This window comes from Cebus imitator, unplaced genomic scaffold, assembly GCF_001604975.1.
Source record: "Cebus imitator isolate Cc_AM_T3 unplaced genomic scaffold, Cebus_imitator-1.0 Scaffold192, whole genome shotgun sequence".
NCBI lineage: Eukaryota > Metazoa > Chordata > Mammalia > Primates > Cebidae > Cebus > Cebus imitator.
In genome coordinates this window covers 3,339,069-3,354,764 of record NW_016107507.1, presented here as the reverse complement: position 1 = coordinate 3,354,764, position 15,696 = coordinate 3,339,069, and the positions used below count along the sequence as shown (strand labels likewise).

The 15,696-nt window shown below is 43.0% G+C and overlaps 1 protein-coding gene across 5 annotated transcripts in view; it reads left to right on the top strand.

The window, feature by feature from the left end:
- Positions 1-15,696, top strand: part of FAM120A (family with sequence similarity 120A) — a 120,235-nt gene that overhangs the window by 33,432 nt on the left and 71,107 nt on the right. For all 5 annotated transcript variants that reach the window (XM_037745139.1, XM_017546888.2, XM_017546886.2 and 2 more), the window contains exons 4-5: positions 10,903-11,031; positions 11,941-12,037. In XM_037745139.1, coding sequence (XP_037601067.1) covers positions 10,903-11,031; positions 11,941-12,037 — 226 coding nt within the window. The remainder of the gene's footprint in view (positions 1-10,902; positions 11,032-11,940; positions 12,038-15,696) is intronic.

Below are 15,696 nucleotides of genomic sequence, written 5' to 3'. Positions count from 1 at the left end.
ACTTTTTTAGAGTCTCACCCCTTTGCCTAGGCTGTGGCATGATCTTGGCTCGCTGCAGCCTCTGGCTCCTAATCTCAAGTGATTCCTTGCCTTAAACTCCTGAGTAGCCGGGATTCTAGGTGTGCACCACGCGCTTGGCTAATTTTTGTATTTTTAGTAGAGGCAGGGTTTCACCATGTTGGCGAGGTTGGTCTCAAACTGCTTACCTCAAGTAATCCTCCTACCTTGGCTTCCCAAAGTGCTGGGATTACAGGCATGAGCCACCTTTAACTGGCCTTTGCTTAGCTTTTTGAGGAGCCACCAAACTGTTTTCCACAGCAGCTGCACAGTTTATATTCCCCCCAGCAAGGTGGAAAGGTTCTGATTTCTCCCCATCCTTACCACTGCTTGTTATTGTCTATATTTTTTATTTTCTCCATCCTAGTTAGGTTGGAGAAACCTCCATTAAGATGAGGTTTCTTATTTTTGTTTTGATTTGCATTTCTTTGACAACTGATGATGTTGAATATATTTTCCTGTGCTTATTGGTCATTTTTAGACCTTCTTTGGATAAATATCTCTTCGTATCCTTTGCTCATTTTCAAATTGGGTTATTTATCTTTTTATCATTGAGTTCTAAGGATTTTTGTTTGTGTTTTTGAGGCAGAGCCTCACGCTGTTGCCCGGGCTGGAGTGCAGTGGTGTGATCTCAGCTCATTGCACCCTCCGCCTTCTAGGTCCAAGTAATTTTCCTGCCTCAGCCTCCCGAGCAGCAGGGACTACAGATGTGCGCCACCATGCCCAGTGAATTTTTGTGTTTTTAGTAGAAATGGGGTTTCATCATGTTGGCCAGGCTGGTCTCGAACTCCTGATGTTAAGTGATCTGCCCACCTGGGCCTCCCAAAGTGCAAGGATTACAGGTGTGAGTCACCATGCTTGGCCTACATTCTAAGGGTTTTTAATATATTCCAGATGCAAGTCTATTGTTAGGTATATGATTTACAAATATACTACTGATCTTTGCAATAGGTTTGTATCTCAAACTGTTATCTTAAGCAAAGAGTCAAACACAAAGAAAATCTGTCTGATCACATTTATATAAAACTGTAGAAAAGGCAAAATTACAGTGATAGAAAGCAGACTTGTGGTTGTATGGGACTGCAGTGGGAAACGGACACAATGGGCCTCTGGGGTAATGAGAATGTGATATTTTCTTGATTGTGATAGTACTTACACTCTTGGATGCATGTGTTGTAACTCATTGAATTATATGCTAAAATTGATGGATTTTATTGCATGTGAAATATTTCAGTAAAACTAATTTGAAAAATGCTGGTGTCTTGACTGTAGGCAGCCCCTCCATGTGGGCAGTATCATTCTATTGTCCTTCATAGTTACTGTGAACGTTCATCACTCCCTCCTGGGCCTCTGCTCAATTTCACACTGCTTTCTCTTAGCAGATTCCTTATGCCAGAATATTGACACTTTGAGGCATGGTTCTCCTCAACTTCTCTTTCCTCATATACACATTCATTTTCCCATTTTTACTTCTTTGTTTTCCAGCCTGACACTGGAATATTCCTGGCCTCCTTGAGCCTTTGTCATTAAACATATCTGATGGGGCCCTGTGTAATCTCTCCCTCTGTCTTGGTTCTTGGCCCTCAGTTTGTAATATGAAGAGGTCTGCCCCATGTTTTTCTGACTACCATCTGTGTCTCTCAATGCTTAGCTTCCTTCTCTTTAATCTCACTGTCATAAGATGGCTTTGTCAAGACCACCAATGCCCGTGTGAGCGGATCTTGTGGATGGTTTTCAGCCTCATCATCATCCTCCTCTCCTCACTGGGGCCCTCCTGCCTCGCTTCCCACGTGTCAGTGTTCTGTAGTCTTTCTTTTTTCCCCCTTCGCCTCTGTTGCCTCCTACGGTTCCATCTGTACTGTGATTCTCACACTTTCCTGGCAGATCTGTGCTGAAGCCTCAGCTACCATGAAATACATTTCTCCAGACAAGTCCCTTTCCCTGAGCTCTCCATCCAGTCCTCTCTACTTGGATATTGCACTGCACGTCAGATTTGGCATTTCTGATTTACAGATGTCTTCATCTTCTCTAAATTGGCTTGTGCTCCTGTATTGTACTTGCCACCTAGTGTCCTTGCCAGTCATCCAAGGTAGAACTTGGGAGTCAACTTTGATTCTTCCCCTTCCTGCATCTGCTTTGATATTTCCTGAATTACCACACCCTCTCCTTACTTCTGTTTGTGTCACTGCTTGCTGGGATTCCTGCAGGAGCTATGAACCCCCCCTCTTGCTGATCTTTTTCTCAGCTGTCTGTCTTCCACATGGGTAACAAAATGATCTGTATAAACTCAGGTCTGGTCTCATCATTCTCCTGTTTAGAATTTTTCAGTGACTCTCCTCATCTGTAGCAGTGGTTTGAATTCCATGAATCTGTTAAAAAAAAAAAAAAAGTTGGAAGACTACTGTTGGGTTGTCTACTCTTAATTTTTCTAAATAAGAATATTGGAAGAAAAAGGAATTCACTGGCTACCATCTTTTCATTACATAAGCACATTTCAACACTTAAAAAAGGCACAATTTTGAACAGACGATAAAAAGACCACAGTGCTGTGGCTAAGTGTGTAGAGTCCACTCAGCCACTCACCTGGTTGACTGTGGTACGTACTTAGTAAGCTCTTCTATAAGATGGGGACGTTAACAGTGACTACTCATAGAGTTGTTGTGAGGATTAAATGCAGTATGCATCCTTAGGGGACAGCTTGGGTACACAGCCCTCAAAACTATTAGAATACGTGACAGATATTCCCCCAAGAAGGGAAGGTGACACAGTGTACTACAGTTTCCTCCTTGGACTGGTGGCACTTTTTTGTAAAGAGATCCTGTCACTGCAGGATGGAGCCCAAGATCCAGTAGGGCAGCTGAAGCCACCTCTGGCCTGCCTGCCTTTTCGTTCTAGGCTCCAGGCCTGTAAAATGAGATGAATAATGTTTCTTTGTTCAGTTTAAATCCTTTAAGTACTTCAGTATACATGCATAGCAGTTTCCATCTTTGGAGTGATGATCACCCTTAGCATTATTTGTGATTAATTGAATTTTAACAGCCTTTCAAATCTTTATTTAGGCAGATGTGTACAGAATACTGATATGTATCATAACGTTTTAAGTATTTTGAAGCATGACTATTAGTGGTATCTGACAATTGCAGGGTCTACATGTTTTCCTTTCTCTTGACCATTGTAGTAGAAAACCTTGGGCCTGCAGGGTGCATTCGGTGATTCTGTAGCTTGGAGGGCTTGGTCAGAAGCACAGACTGCTGGGGCCAACGACTGTGGTGGTGACAGTTTCTTGGGGGCCACACTTTCAGCTTCACCTACCTTGGATGACCAAGGAAGCAATTCTCCCTCCTCACTCCCCAGACCTGTGGTCCACTGTGTCCTCTCAGGGGCTCCCTTAGAGACTGGAGCAACATTTTGTCACCAACAAGAATGTGAGTTTCTTGAAGTCAGGAAACTTGAAGGGTTGTTCTGTGCTCCTTTTCTAGCACATGCCTCACCCATGAATGGATATTGACCAAATCAAGCTTCCGTTTCTTTCCTTGAAATTGCCAAAATGCAGAGTACTTCGCTGTTTTCAACTTGGTAATGAAGTAGAACAGTTCTGCTTCAGCAGTGATACTGTGTGAAACTTGCGTTTATATATATTTGCATTTTAAATGAGCAGCCAGGAGACACTTTGGGAGCAGTGGCACCAATAGTCTCAAAATCATTTAATCATAGTTTTGTATGGTGTATTAGTGGATTTTAGAGATTAGGTCAGACCCTGTCAAATGATCGTTTCTAGTGGTACATTTTACAGAGTTTTAAAAGAGTTTTCAGTCAACATATTGCATGGAAAGGAATATTGAATTTTATTGAATCCTTTGAGTATTGTGACATATTGAGTTTGATTTAACAGTTGGACTATTACATGGTAACTTCATTTAAATGAATTCACAGCCATAGGAAAAATGTTTAATTTTAAAGCTATAACCAAGAGTGAAACTGCAGATTTTTAAAGCAGTGAAATATTAGAAAATAGTGAATAAATAAATAAATGTTTCTTTAGCAGGGGTTAAATTATTTATTATTTTGCTTTCAGGAACCAGGAAGAGATTGTTTTCTTTGGGTTTCAAGTGTTGTTATAGTGTAATTGTTTCTTAGCTTCCTTAAGGTGCCCCTTGAATGCCTGAATTAATTCACTGAAATCAGTGGCTCTAAGGCATCAAAGAGCTTTTCTGTTTGGAGTAGCCACCAAGCAGCTTCAGTGAGGGCTTCCCATTGAAGCCCCCTTTGAGGACGTGCCTGACAGGTTTCCATGGACTTTTGTGTCCTTGTAGTATGTAGTATGGGTGCCAGCATCTACCCTTCACCCCTAACACAGGTGCCGTAGATAAATTGGTGAGAGCACCTACTGCTTGTTCTCTGAGTTAGCCCTGGGGGTGTCAAGCTGCTTGGAGATGAGGCCAAAGGCTCACCCTGCATGGCCGCAGCAGAAGTCCAGCCAGTGCTCCTAGCACCACCCATGTGGGAAGCAGGCCCTGTAGTGTGGCCAGGCTGGTGCCTACATCACTGACCCAACTTCAAGATTGTAGCCTCCTGGAGGTTTTTTTTAAAAAACAAAACAAAGGTTGGCAAGAGTAGCCAAAGGACAGGAGATTGTCAAGGGTGACAATGAGATGCCACCGCTCATGGACTGTGACATGTCAGGGAGATGGCCCTGCGGCGTGCTTGCCTGGGTCAGGTTTGGTGGCATTCAGCCTTCAGCAAGACCCTACATGCTATATCCATCTGTCAGTGATGTTTAGAAGACTGCAGTATATGTTTTTAGTAGGAAATGATGAGGAGATTTAGGGAAAGATGATGCTAAAAGTTAAAATCTTTAACATAAGAGGATATTTTTGCATGGAGACAATGATCAATTTCTACACAAACAGTACCTATTTGTTATTTAATGATTCTGCCTGGAAGCAAAGGGGTGGGCTGAATCTTTCGGAGATCTTTTCCAGCCCTAAATTATTTTCTTCACCTACAAAGCAGGTAAAATTTCAGTCACAACTAGTGAAATTGCTGCTCAGTGACATGAAAAAGGCAATTTGATCACAAGTGTTTGCTTGTTAATTAAATAAAATTTACTTACTGAACTTAGAGGTAAAATATACATGTGGATCTAGCTCTAGATATATCACAATTTATTTCACTTTTTTTTTTTTTAAATGTTTTTGGGCTACAATTTAAAAAACTGATTAAAGAAAGCAGAAGAGGAAATAAATGGGACATTAATTACAATATTTTGTAGCCTGTCTCTAAGCAGCAAACACTTGACTTGTTTAGTTTGAGTGTTAATTTTGTTTTTTTGAAGAGGCAAGGACAAATTACTTTAACTCTCCTGTGCAGTTGCTGCTGTGATGAGATGAACCATGTGCTATTTTAGAATCTCAGGGAAGGTTTAGCAACACAGTTGTGATGCTTTTCATGGACAAACAAGTCTTGATGTGTTTTTTTCCCAGTTGGCAGCATATTGATAACTACCTTCATGTGTGTGGTATTTATACAGGTATATATGTATGTGTAGAGATATGTAGATAGATAGCGTATAAATCAACTTCTCATGTGCTTTTATCATGTTAAAATGTTTAACAAGTTTCTAAGGGATTTATCTCAGAATATCTTTTATTATCAAGATTCCCTGGCATATTTAAATAAAAATATATCTACAACTATACTGTCTATCTATCTATCATCTATCAGTTTTCTTCAATGTAAAATATCTCATGTAAAGTCCATCCTTATATCCCTGTGGTGTTGCATTTCTGTCTTCTAGCCTCTTTCTTGTGTGGCAGGGATGGGGTTTGCTGATGTGACCAGGCCCTTAGGACAGCACCTCTGACTCCTCCTGCACGTGGGTAGTGAATGCACGTCAGGTCCTGACCCTAAGGATTAAACAAGACGTCAGGGAGCTCATCCTGGATTGGATTTAGAAGGCTAGATTAGGAGCCATCCGGGACGGAAGCAAGCTTCTCTCTGCACAGGCTCGGAGCTGCCTGTGGAGCAGGGTGGAGGAGGGTGGCTGGTGGGGAGGGCAGCTGGTGGGGAGTGCGGCTGCATGGTCAGCAAATTATAAAGGGCCAATGTTTTCAGCATTAAACCAGAGGTAGCATGTTTGATGTTATTGAGCCACTCAGAAGAATTTAGAGAACACTTTAAGTTATAGCATCTATTCACTTCAAGGATCTTTTAGCATGTTGTAAGGCTGGGGACAGTGATGATGAGGATATCCACAGGAGCAAAAGCAGTAGGTTCTGTTGATTTTACTTTGAAGTGGGATGGGTGTGCAGTAGGGCTGCCCAGTTACTTGTGGTATCATGGATGTAAGCCATTGTCATGGGCTGCACCTGCCCCAGGGAGACAGGAGGCCCTGCACCCTTCCCTATGAACTTCTTTACTTCTGGGGAGACCCTGTTGCTGTTCCTGCTTGCTCTGGCCCGGAAGGTTGACTCGTTTGCTATGCAAGGCCCCGGCTCCCCAGGTGCAGGTGCCTGTTGCAAAACAAGAAGCAATGGTGGCAAAATGAACACCTCCCTAAATTAAACCACAAAGTTTAGGACCAAACTATTAAAAATACGATCTTTGAATGGTATGGTCTTGTTTATGAGTATATTTTGGCATTGTGTTCAAACCAAGGTTTATTGCAGCCAATTTAATGTACTCTTCTTTAATAACAACTCATAGATCAGAAATTGTCTCTCTTTTAAACCTTCCCATCCATATCAAACAACATGACTTTGAGGTTAAGAGGGGCCCTTTCTCTAAATGAAAATACAATACTTATGCCATATAATTTTGGAGGGCCCAAAGATGTGGAAACAATGTATCTGTTAAGAATTATATTAAACAGTCTTCATTTGATAAACAGTACCTTACAATCAATCCTAATGCTATCTATCAAACTTGAATGAGAGCAGTTTCAGCATCAACTCTTGAAGAGTAGAAAACAAGAGAGTACCCAAATCTGCTCTAAAGGGAGCAGCACCGGCTGATGTTCTGCCGAGTCTCTAGGTGTTCAGGACCTGATTACAGGGAAAACAGAATCAAACAGGTAGGTGCTCTAGACCCAAGCCCTCACATGGTGACCTGCCTCCCTCCTGGGGACCCACTGTCCCCCCAGGGGCTTTTGAGTCCCTGTGGATTTTGGGAGAGTCCCAGGAGCCAAAGGACCACTTGGGAAGGGCTGAAACTTGGCTTCACAGTCAGCTAGCTTCTGTCTATAGTGGTGGTGTTCTTTCTGGCACTCCTGAGCACTCTCTCAGTGGACATGGCAGCCATCCAGCCTTCCTGGGTCCTTTTCTCATAGAAGAGGATCTCCCTCTGAAAACTGGAAATGTGTTCCTTCAATTTCTAGTGGTTGCAGGTCTGACACATGTGGTTTAAGTACTTGTGTGCCTTGCAAAGTCTCTGATCTAGGTCCAGGTAGTAGTCATCCTCCTCCGTGGACTCCTACCAAGGCCCCATCATGGGTTCTCAGTGCAGTTCAGGCAGAGTGGAAAGCTTCAGCTGTAGCTTTGCGAGTTCCTTCCCCAGCTGTGCCCTTGTGCCCTGCAGAGAGGCCTGCTTGCCAATCAGACTTTGGATCTGTGCTGTGCATTCTTTACTCCTTTGGAATTCTTTCCACAATTGCGTATCTGCTGCTCCAGTCTTTTCTTTAGGACATTTGAAGCATGCACCTAAGTCACCATCACTAACCACAGATTTTGGAGGAACTTGTGGCCAGAACACTAGGGGACCACCATATTCTGCTTCCCTGTTCCACTTCATTGCCAAGTCCCCATCCTTCACATGGTCTCTACTGCTCTCCAGCAGGTGCAGGATGCTTGGAGGGGTGTGTGGGACAGGAAGGTCATTCTCCTCACTCCAACATTTGTGGCCTGTTCTGTTACTGTCTTTGCCTGCTCTGGCCTTTTCGTCTTCTCTTTCTGACTGCAAACATTGCTTCCATCTCACAATTTCTTGGTTGGGCAGCTCTGCAGGTTGCTGATGGCCAATTCTGTCATTCAGATCATCTGTGCTTTGCCCCAGAAGATCTTCTCCACCATGCTGTGAAGCATGCGGGACCTGCTTTGTTCAGTCACTTGGGGAAATTCAGGAGGCCTGCTTTTCTGTGCTTTTTTCAGAAGCTCACCTAGTCCTGGCAGGAAGACCTCGTTTCATTTGGAACCCTCAAGAAGAGGGTTTGGAGTGTTCAAGGACTGGCCTCTGGCATGGGTGACATTAGGCTACCACCGGCCTGGGGTGCTAGCCGCATCTTGGATCTGGCCATTCTGTGGACCTCAGCCTGGGCTGAATCCCTTTGGGCTGACTCTTCTTTTCTTCCCACTATATGTTATGAACGTAAAGTCCACCACAGCAGAGCATATCCAGATCACCCAGGGTATCCATAGGTTCGCTGGTACTAGTTTCAGGATTCTGTATATCACTAGTCCTGCTGCCCACAGGGTGGCCAGCAGCTGAGTAGGCATTGTGTGGTGGGCAGCAGGCCCTCTGTTGCTGCTAACTGCTCTGCCTCCATTTGCCAGTGGCCTGTGGGCCATACCTGACCACTCAGAACCCTGTGGAGGGTACCATTTCTAACACAAACAAGGGCTGCTGTGATAGATGTGTGAGAAATAATACAGCACTATATATAAAATGCTTGGAAGCGTATCTGGCTAAGACGTGTTAGGTAATATACTCATGATCCTCAACAACAAAGTGATAGTAACCTAATACGCCTTTATAACTCACTGGAACATGCCCCTGTTTTGTGCTTTCTTCAGCCACAGAGACTTGGAAAGGTGAGGCACTTACCAAAGGGGCCTCTGCTGTTCTATAGCTGCCTCCTCACACACATGGAGGCTTTGAGAGCAGGGGCCTGGAGGGGAATGACAGAGAAGTCATGTCAATGTTAGGTTTTTCATCACAGATAATAGAAATGTTTACACAGTCCTATAGCCTCTTAAGTGTGTAATGGCATTACGTCTGAAATACAAGGTACGTCCTTTAATCAAAAATACTTCAGTGTCAAAAAATGCTATGATCACTTGAGTCTTCAGTCAGTTGGAATCATTTTGCTGGTGGAGGGTCTTGACAATGGCTGCTGGCTGATCAGGGTGGTGGTTGCTGGAGGTTGGGATAGCTGTGGCAGTTTCAGAAAATTGGACAACATTCAAGTTTGTCACATCAGTTGACTCTTTCTTTCATGAAAGATTTCTCTATAGCCTGCGATGTTATTTGATAGCAGTTTACCTATAGTAGAAATGTTTTACAAAATTGGAGTTAATCTTAAACCCTGCCACTGCTTTATCAACTAAATTTATGTACTATTCTAAATCCTTTGCTTTTATTTTGACATCTTTGATGGCATCCTCACCAGGAGTAGATTCCATCTCAAAAAGACAGTTTCTTTGCGTATCCATAAGAAGCACTTTCTCATTTATTCAGGATTTATCATGATATTGCAGCAATTCAGTCACATCTTCAGGCTCTACTTCTAATTCTGGTTCCCTTGCTATTTCTACCACATCTGCAGTGATTTCCTCCACTGAAGTCTTCAGCCCCTCAAAGCCATTCATGAGGGTTGGAATCAACGTCTTCCAAACTCCCGTTAAGGTTGATATTTTGACCTCCTCTCATGAATCATGCATGAATGGCCATAATGGCATCTAGAGTAGTGAATTCTGTCCAGAAGGTTTTCAGTGTGCTTAGTCCAGATGCATCACAGGAGTCATTATCTATGGCAATTCTAGCCTGATGAAATGTATTTCTTTAATAATAAGACTTGAGTGTCAAAATTACTCCTTGATCCGTTAAGGGATGTGGAATGAATGTATGTCAGCAGGCATGAAGACAACGTTCATTTCCTTGTATGTTAACATACAAGGGCTGGTCCCGCCGCAGGCTCTTGGGAGGATCCTGGCTTGTTCAGCCTCGAGCATCTGAGGCCCTGTCACGCCACATCACTGTGCACAGATTTCCCTGCCTCCTTTTGCCACGTTTTGTGGACCCTGTGATGATCCAGGACAGGATTCTTATTTGGAGGTCAGCTGACAGGCAGCCTTCATTGAACTTTGCCCCGTAATGCAGCATATTCACAGGTTCTGGAGAGGAAGATGTGGACAGCTTTGGGAGGTCATTGTCCTACCTACCACAAAGCTCTTATTAGGTGGTTAGTCTTCTTTTTCAACTTGTTAACTTACCTTTTTATGGTATCAACTGTTTTTGGCTAATGAGATGTTCCTACACTTTATTTGATATTCTCTGTCACTTTCCTCAAACATGTCCCTCAACGGGCAGTGATACCATTTTTCTCCAATTACAGCTGAAGTTGGCCTTTGAAGGTGGATTCAGGGACTTAGTAACTGCATTTACGCTTACAGTTTCAGGGAGTCCTGGGCTCTTATCTAAAAGTCCCACTGCTGCAGGCCTTTGTCTTTGTTGGTTGGTGTCAAAGGGACTGAATGGTGACTCAGGGCCTTCTTTCTGGGCTGCTTTGTGCTTTGCTTGTTTTGGGTGCAGGTCCTGGGCTTGCAATTAATTGCAAACAGGGCTTGGACTTCTCAGAAGTGGTAGAAGGCTGTCAGATGCTCTTTTCACCCAACACAGTTTAAGCAGCTGAGTTGTATTTCATCCACTGAAAGGAAAATCCCGTTCTTGAGCTTCAAAACGTGAACAATTTAGGGAAGTCTTAGGGCCAAGATCTCACAGGTGGACAATCATCAGACACTGATAGTTATCTTAGATGGTAGCTCCTTGTTGGAATTTCTGACTCCTGCATTCAGATTAGCCTGGTTCTAGGTGCTTACCACCTACTGTTGACACCTGTGTTTGTTTTCTCAGGTCCGGGCCCACCAGCTGGTCTTGCCACCTTGCGACGTAGTGATCAAAGCCGTTGCTGACTATGTCCGCAACATTCAAGACACCTCTGACTTGGATGCCATAGCTAAAGATGTTTTCCAGCATTCACAGGTAAAAAAACAAAGAAAGAAACAAACAAAAACAATAAAAACAACAGATTTATGGGATAGGACTTTGCATAGTGATGTGGCCAGGTTTGGAAGAAGGAGACTTGAGGGTGCAGGCTGACTGGATGGGTCTGAGAGCTCTTGCTTATCTCGTCAAGCTGCTGGGAGAAAGCTGCAGGTTGCAAGGCTAGAGGCTGAGGTAGCCTGGCCATGCTCCCTGCCAGCCAGGAAGTTGCAGCCGCCTCACTCAGCTTTTCCAGCCTGAATAAAAGGAGGGAGATTCAGGTAGATGGTTGGTGAGGTCTCTGCTGCTCCTAAATTCTCGATCTCAACTTAATAGGATCTGTATTGCAGAGTTTTCAGAACATGAGCTGTATCAAGTCAGTCATATGGTATTACAAATCTCTGAATTTGTCTCTTTCCTTCAGGTGATGGTCAGGGATTTTCTTCTTTTTGGGGGAATTAGGCATGCCAACAAGGTGGCATCAGTATAATAGGCGAGGCTCTGTGGAACTCCCGCTGTGTCTCTAGAGAGCTGAAGCCTTGGGCAGGCACATCCTCAGTCTGTTACTGCCATCCGTTCCCTGGTGCAGATGGCTCGAGAGTCCTCTCTGGGCAGGACCAGAGACAGAGCAGAGTGGAAGTCAGAGAAGTCCTAGAGCTAGAACCCAGGGCCCTGACTACCACTTTGGAGTTCTGCTCTTTTAACTACCTTGCTTTAAAAGAATTCACATTTGGTTTGATGTTTTTGTAGTATTCTCTTTATATTCCCTGAAATTTGTAATGTCATTCTAAATTCGTATCTAACTTGAAAAGTTGCAGATTATTATACATGTGCTGAATTATAAAAATATTGTGATACAGATGACCAGTGACACACTAATTTATGAAGGTTTTCCTGCCTTTATTTCAGTCTAGAACAGATGACAAAGTTATTCGATTTAAGAGAGCAATTGGATATTATTCAGCAACTAGTAAGCCTATGTCTTTTCATCCACCACATTACTTAGGTAAGTAAATAAAAGCCTCTCTGTGATCAATATTGACCATGTGATAATCCAAATAAGGTTAAATATTCACCATAGAATCTTGTAGGTTTATGCTTTTGAAACATGATTTTCTGTAATTATAGCCAAACTTCCTGGGCAGACTGAGTAGCAATCCCTGAAAATATTGAGGAGGAAGAGAAGACTTAATAGCCTTTGTAGGTTGTAGAAGAATCAGAGGGCATCATGCAGATGAGGCAGCAGGTTGAGGGGATGTTGATGTCTTAGGGTCTCTGAATTACCACTTCTAAGTAAAGAATTGCCTGAGGACATAGAAGGGCCTCCACAACTGCAAGTGACTTCATAAATTCGATGTGTTTGTAGTTTCTCTTTCTTTGATTCCTGCCTTTTTTTTTTTAAATTCTTTTTTGTTGTCGAGTAGAATCTCGCTCTACCACCCGGGGTGGAGTACAGTGGTGTGATCTTGGCTCACTGCAACCTCTGCCTCCCAGGCTCAAGTGATTCTTGTGCTCCAGCCTCCTGAATAGCTGGAATTACAGGCATGCACCACCACACCCAGCTAATTTTTGTATTTTTAGTAGAGACAGGGTTTTACCATATTCGCCAGGCTGGTCTCGAACTCCCAGTCTTAAGTGATCTGCCCATCTCAGTGGATCAAAGTGCTGGGATTATAGGCATGAGCTACCATGATCGGCTTGCGAAAGTTCAGAGATTTGAAATTGGGAATAAAAATATTTATAGCTGTCAGCCTGAAGCCTGCTTCATATTAACCGTCTTGTGGAGGTTATAAAGCATCAAACCATAAGTAGAAGTATGAGAAATAGACACCACCTCTCGTTTAAATTGTGTTGTTTGCTTCAGATAAGTTAACAAAAGAATGCATATTCAAGAAACTTTTATTGGAATGAGACTTTTTATTTATTTGAGAAGACTAATTCCAAGATTAAAAGTGGCCTTAAGAGCTGCACACTTCATTTATTCAAGGGTAGTGTCTGCTGTGTGCTAGGAACTGGGCTTCAGAGATAGAGGCATGGCACTGACTTTGGCTGCCTGTGTATGTGGCTGGGTGATAGACGAGGAAACATGACCTGTGCCGATGCCTTGTAATAAAGGAGGTATGGCTTGTAACCTGGAGACTGGCGTGGATGGAGGCCAGGACTGCTTGGCCTGGGCCTGCCCACTACATGTTCAGTAAATGGTCGCAGCCTCCCAGTGGGGCTCTTTCCTGCTCTCTTGCTCCATTTTCTTCCAGCAGCCAAAGTAACGGTTAAAAATGGCAATTGGACTGTGCTACTCCCATGCCTAGAATTCCCCATTGGCTTCCCATCACACTTGGAATAAATTCCCAATTGCTTACCTTGCATCCTCCCCATGATCTGAGACCACTGGCTCCCCACTCCTGAGTGCAGCCTCCTTTCTTGCCTTGCATGAATTGAGCTAGCTTCTGCCCTGGTCCTCTGGGCCAGCTGTTGTGTCTGGAGGGCTTTCTCTGACCAACTTCTGCTTGTGCCCTTCTAATTTGTGAGATCCAGGCTGTAATGTTCTCTAAGGTCTGCTTGGCTTTAAATCTCTGCACACACCTTGGCTTCTGTTTTTCACCACTACCACCCTTTCCCCTGTCACTCCCCACAGTGTAGTCTGGGGTAATGAGGACCTGTTAGTCACCTTTACTCTTGTATCCCCGGTGGATAAATATTTGACTGAATGAATTGATCCACTTGGTTTTTTAAATCAAGAGAGTGAAGTGATGAGATGTGTTTTAGGATTATTCTTGGAAAAGGGGCATAGAGCATTGGCAGGAGGGAGATGAGTTCTACACTGTTTCATCTGGTAAGGTGAGGCGTATGGGACCAGATCGTGATATGTCTGCTGTATATCCTGCACACATAAGAAGTCTAATATTTGCTTGTGGGGATGATGGGGAGCATGAACATTGACACCTGGGGCCTACTGCCTTCTGACCTTGGGCTCCCTATTTTATTAGAATGGGGTCATTATGTGAATATTAAAAGAAAAGGCATATGTAAAGTGCTTTAGTGAAGTACTTGTTTAGTCATTCAATGCCCTTTTAGGTCATTCTGCCTATAAGAATAACAGATACTGTCTGATAGTAGATACTATCATTATTCCGATTGGCCGAATGGCCTCAATCGGCATTGAATGATTGGGCATTGGCATGAGCAGTGAGGGGCCTGAAAGGAGTGCACAGGTGGGGTGGGCAGTCTCTTATGTTTCTCCGACGCTGGGCTCCTGTGGGACAATCTGTATGGCAGGTATAGTTTAGAAAGTCCTTAGAGTGTACTTGGGACTAGAAAATCTACTTAGGAGAAAATTCGGAAGATAGGTGTGGAGAAACAGCACACTTAATTAACATTTGGCATTGATCTGGGCTCCTGATAATCAAGAAGATGTTTTGAATAGGCAAGGTGAGTTAAGTTTGAATATCTTAAAAATATGTTCTGTCAAGTGCCTCTGTGTTTTTATCAAATTACTAATATTTTAGTTAAGTGTTTCAGAGATAAGGTTTACTCAGAATTTAGTATTACTTTCATTTTCATTACTCGGTGGTTTATGGAGAACAGGAAGGCAACTGGTGGAGTTTGGGATGTTTGGAATGATAGTTTTAGGCAGGTTAGTGTACGTGTGAACTGCCTGTAAATCCTCCTGTACAGCATTTCCTGATGTTTCTGGCTGTTGCAGAAATGAGGGTTGTATGCAGAGGGACTAACCAAAAATACAGGCACAGAATGACAGCCAGGCAGGAAGTTTGGGCAGTGTAGAATTTCAAGATGACTGTTACACAGCCTGGAATGGCAGGAGACAAGCCTGGAGAGAGGATTCAGGCAAGATTGCGAAGGACGTTTTGTTTCAAGCTACATACACACAATTTGGAACTAGCAGAAATGGATTCTTGTAAAAATAACTTTAGTTTTTTTTCCTGATAACTCTGAAGAAGCATAAGTTATATTAACTCTCATTGATTTTTACCCCTGCATACTACTGGGATCCTACCAGTGAAACTAACAGGATGAGGACTGGAATCTAAGACTAAAGTCTAAAAGGAACAACATGGAGTCGGGGGGAACTTTTCTGGCACCCCCAGTTAGAACCCAATATATATTTTCCATGGAGATATTTTTATAAATAGTAGATAGGTCTTTGGTGGTTTGTCATAGAATCCAACCACAGTCCATTATGTTATTCTACAGGAAAATAATTCGGAATTTTGAACAACCTATGTGGGGGATATTACTTTCTTGTTATATTAGAATTTGTCTTATTAATCATTCAGAAATTGGAATATGTATAGAGTTTTGAAGAAATTTTAGGGTAATCATATTATAAGCTTAGAGCATGGCTATTGGCAAAAAACATGGGCAAGTTGATCTAGCCAGAGGTTTCAAAACTTGGCTAGAATTTTAGATTCCACCTCAAATCTGCTATTTCAGGATCTTAATTGGGCCTTAGGAATTTATAATTTTTATTTATTTATTTTTAAAAATTTATTTTATTGCATTTTAGGTTTTGGGGTACATGTGAAGAACATGCAAGATTGTTGCATAGGTACACGCATGGCAGTGTGATTTGCTGCCTTCCTCCCCATCACCTATATTTGGCATTTCTCCCCATGCTATCTCTCCCCAACTCCCCACCCCCCACTG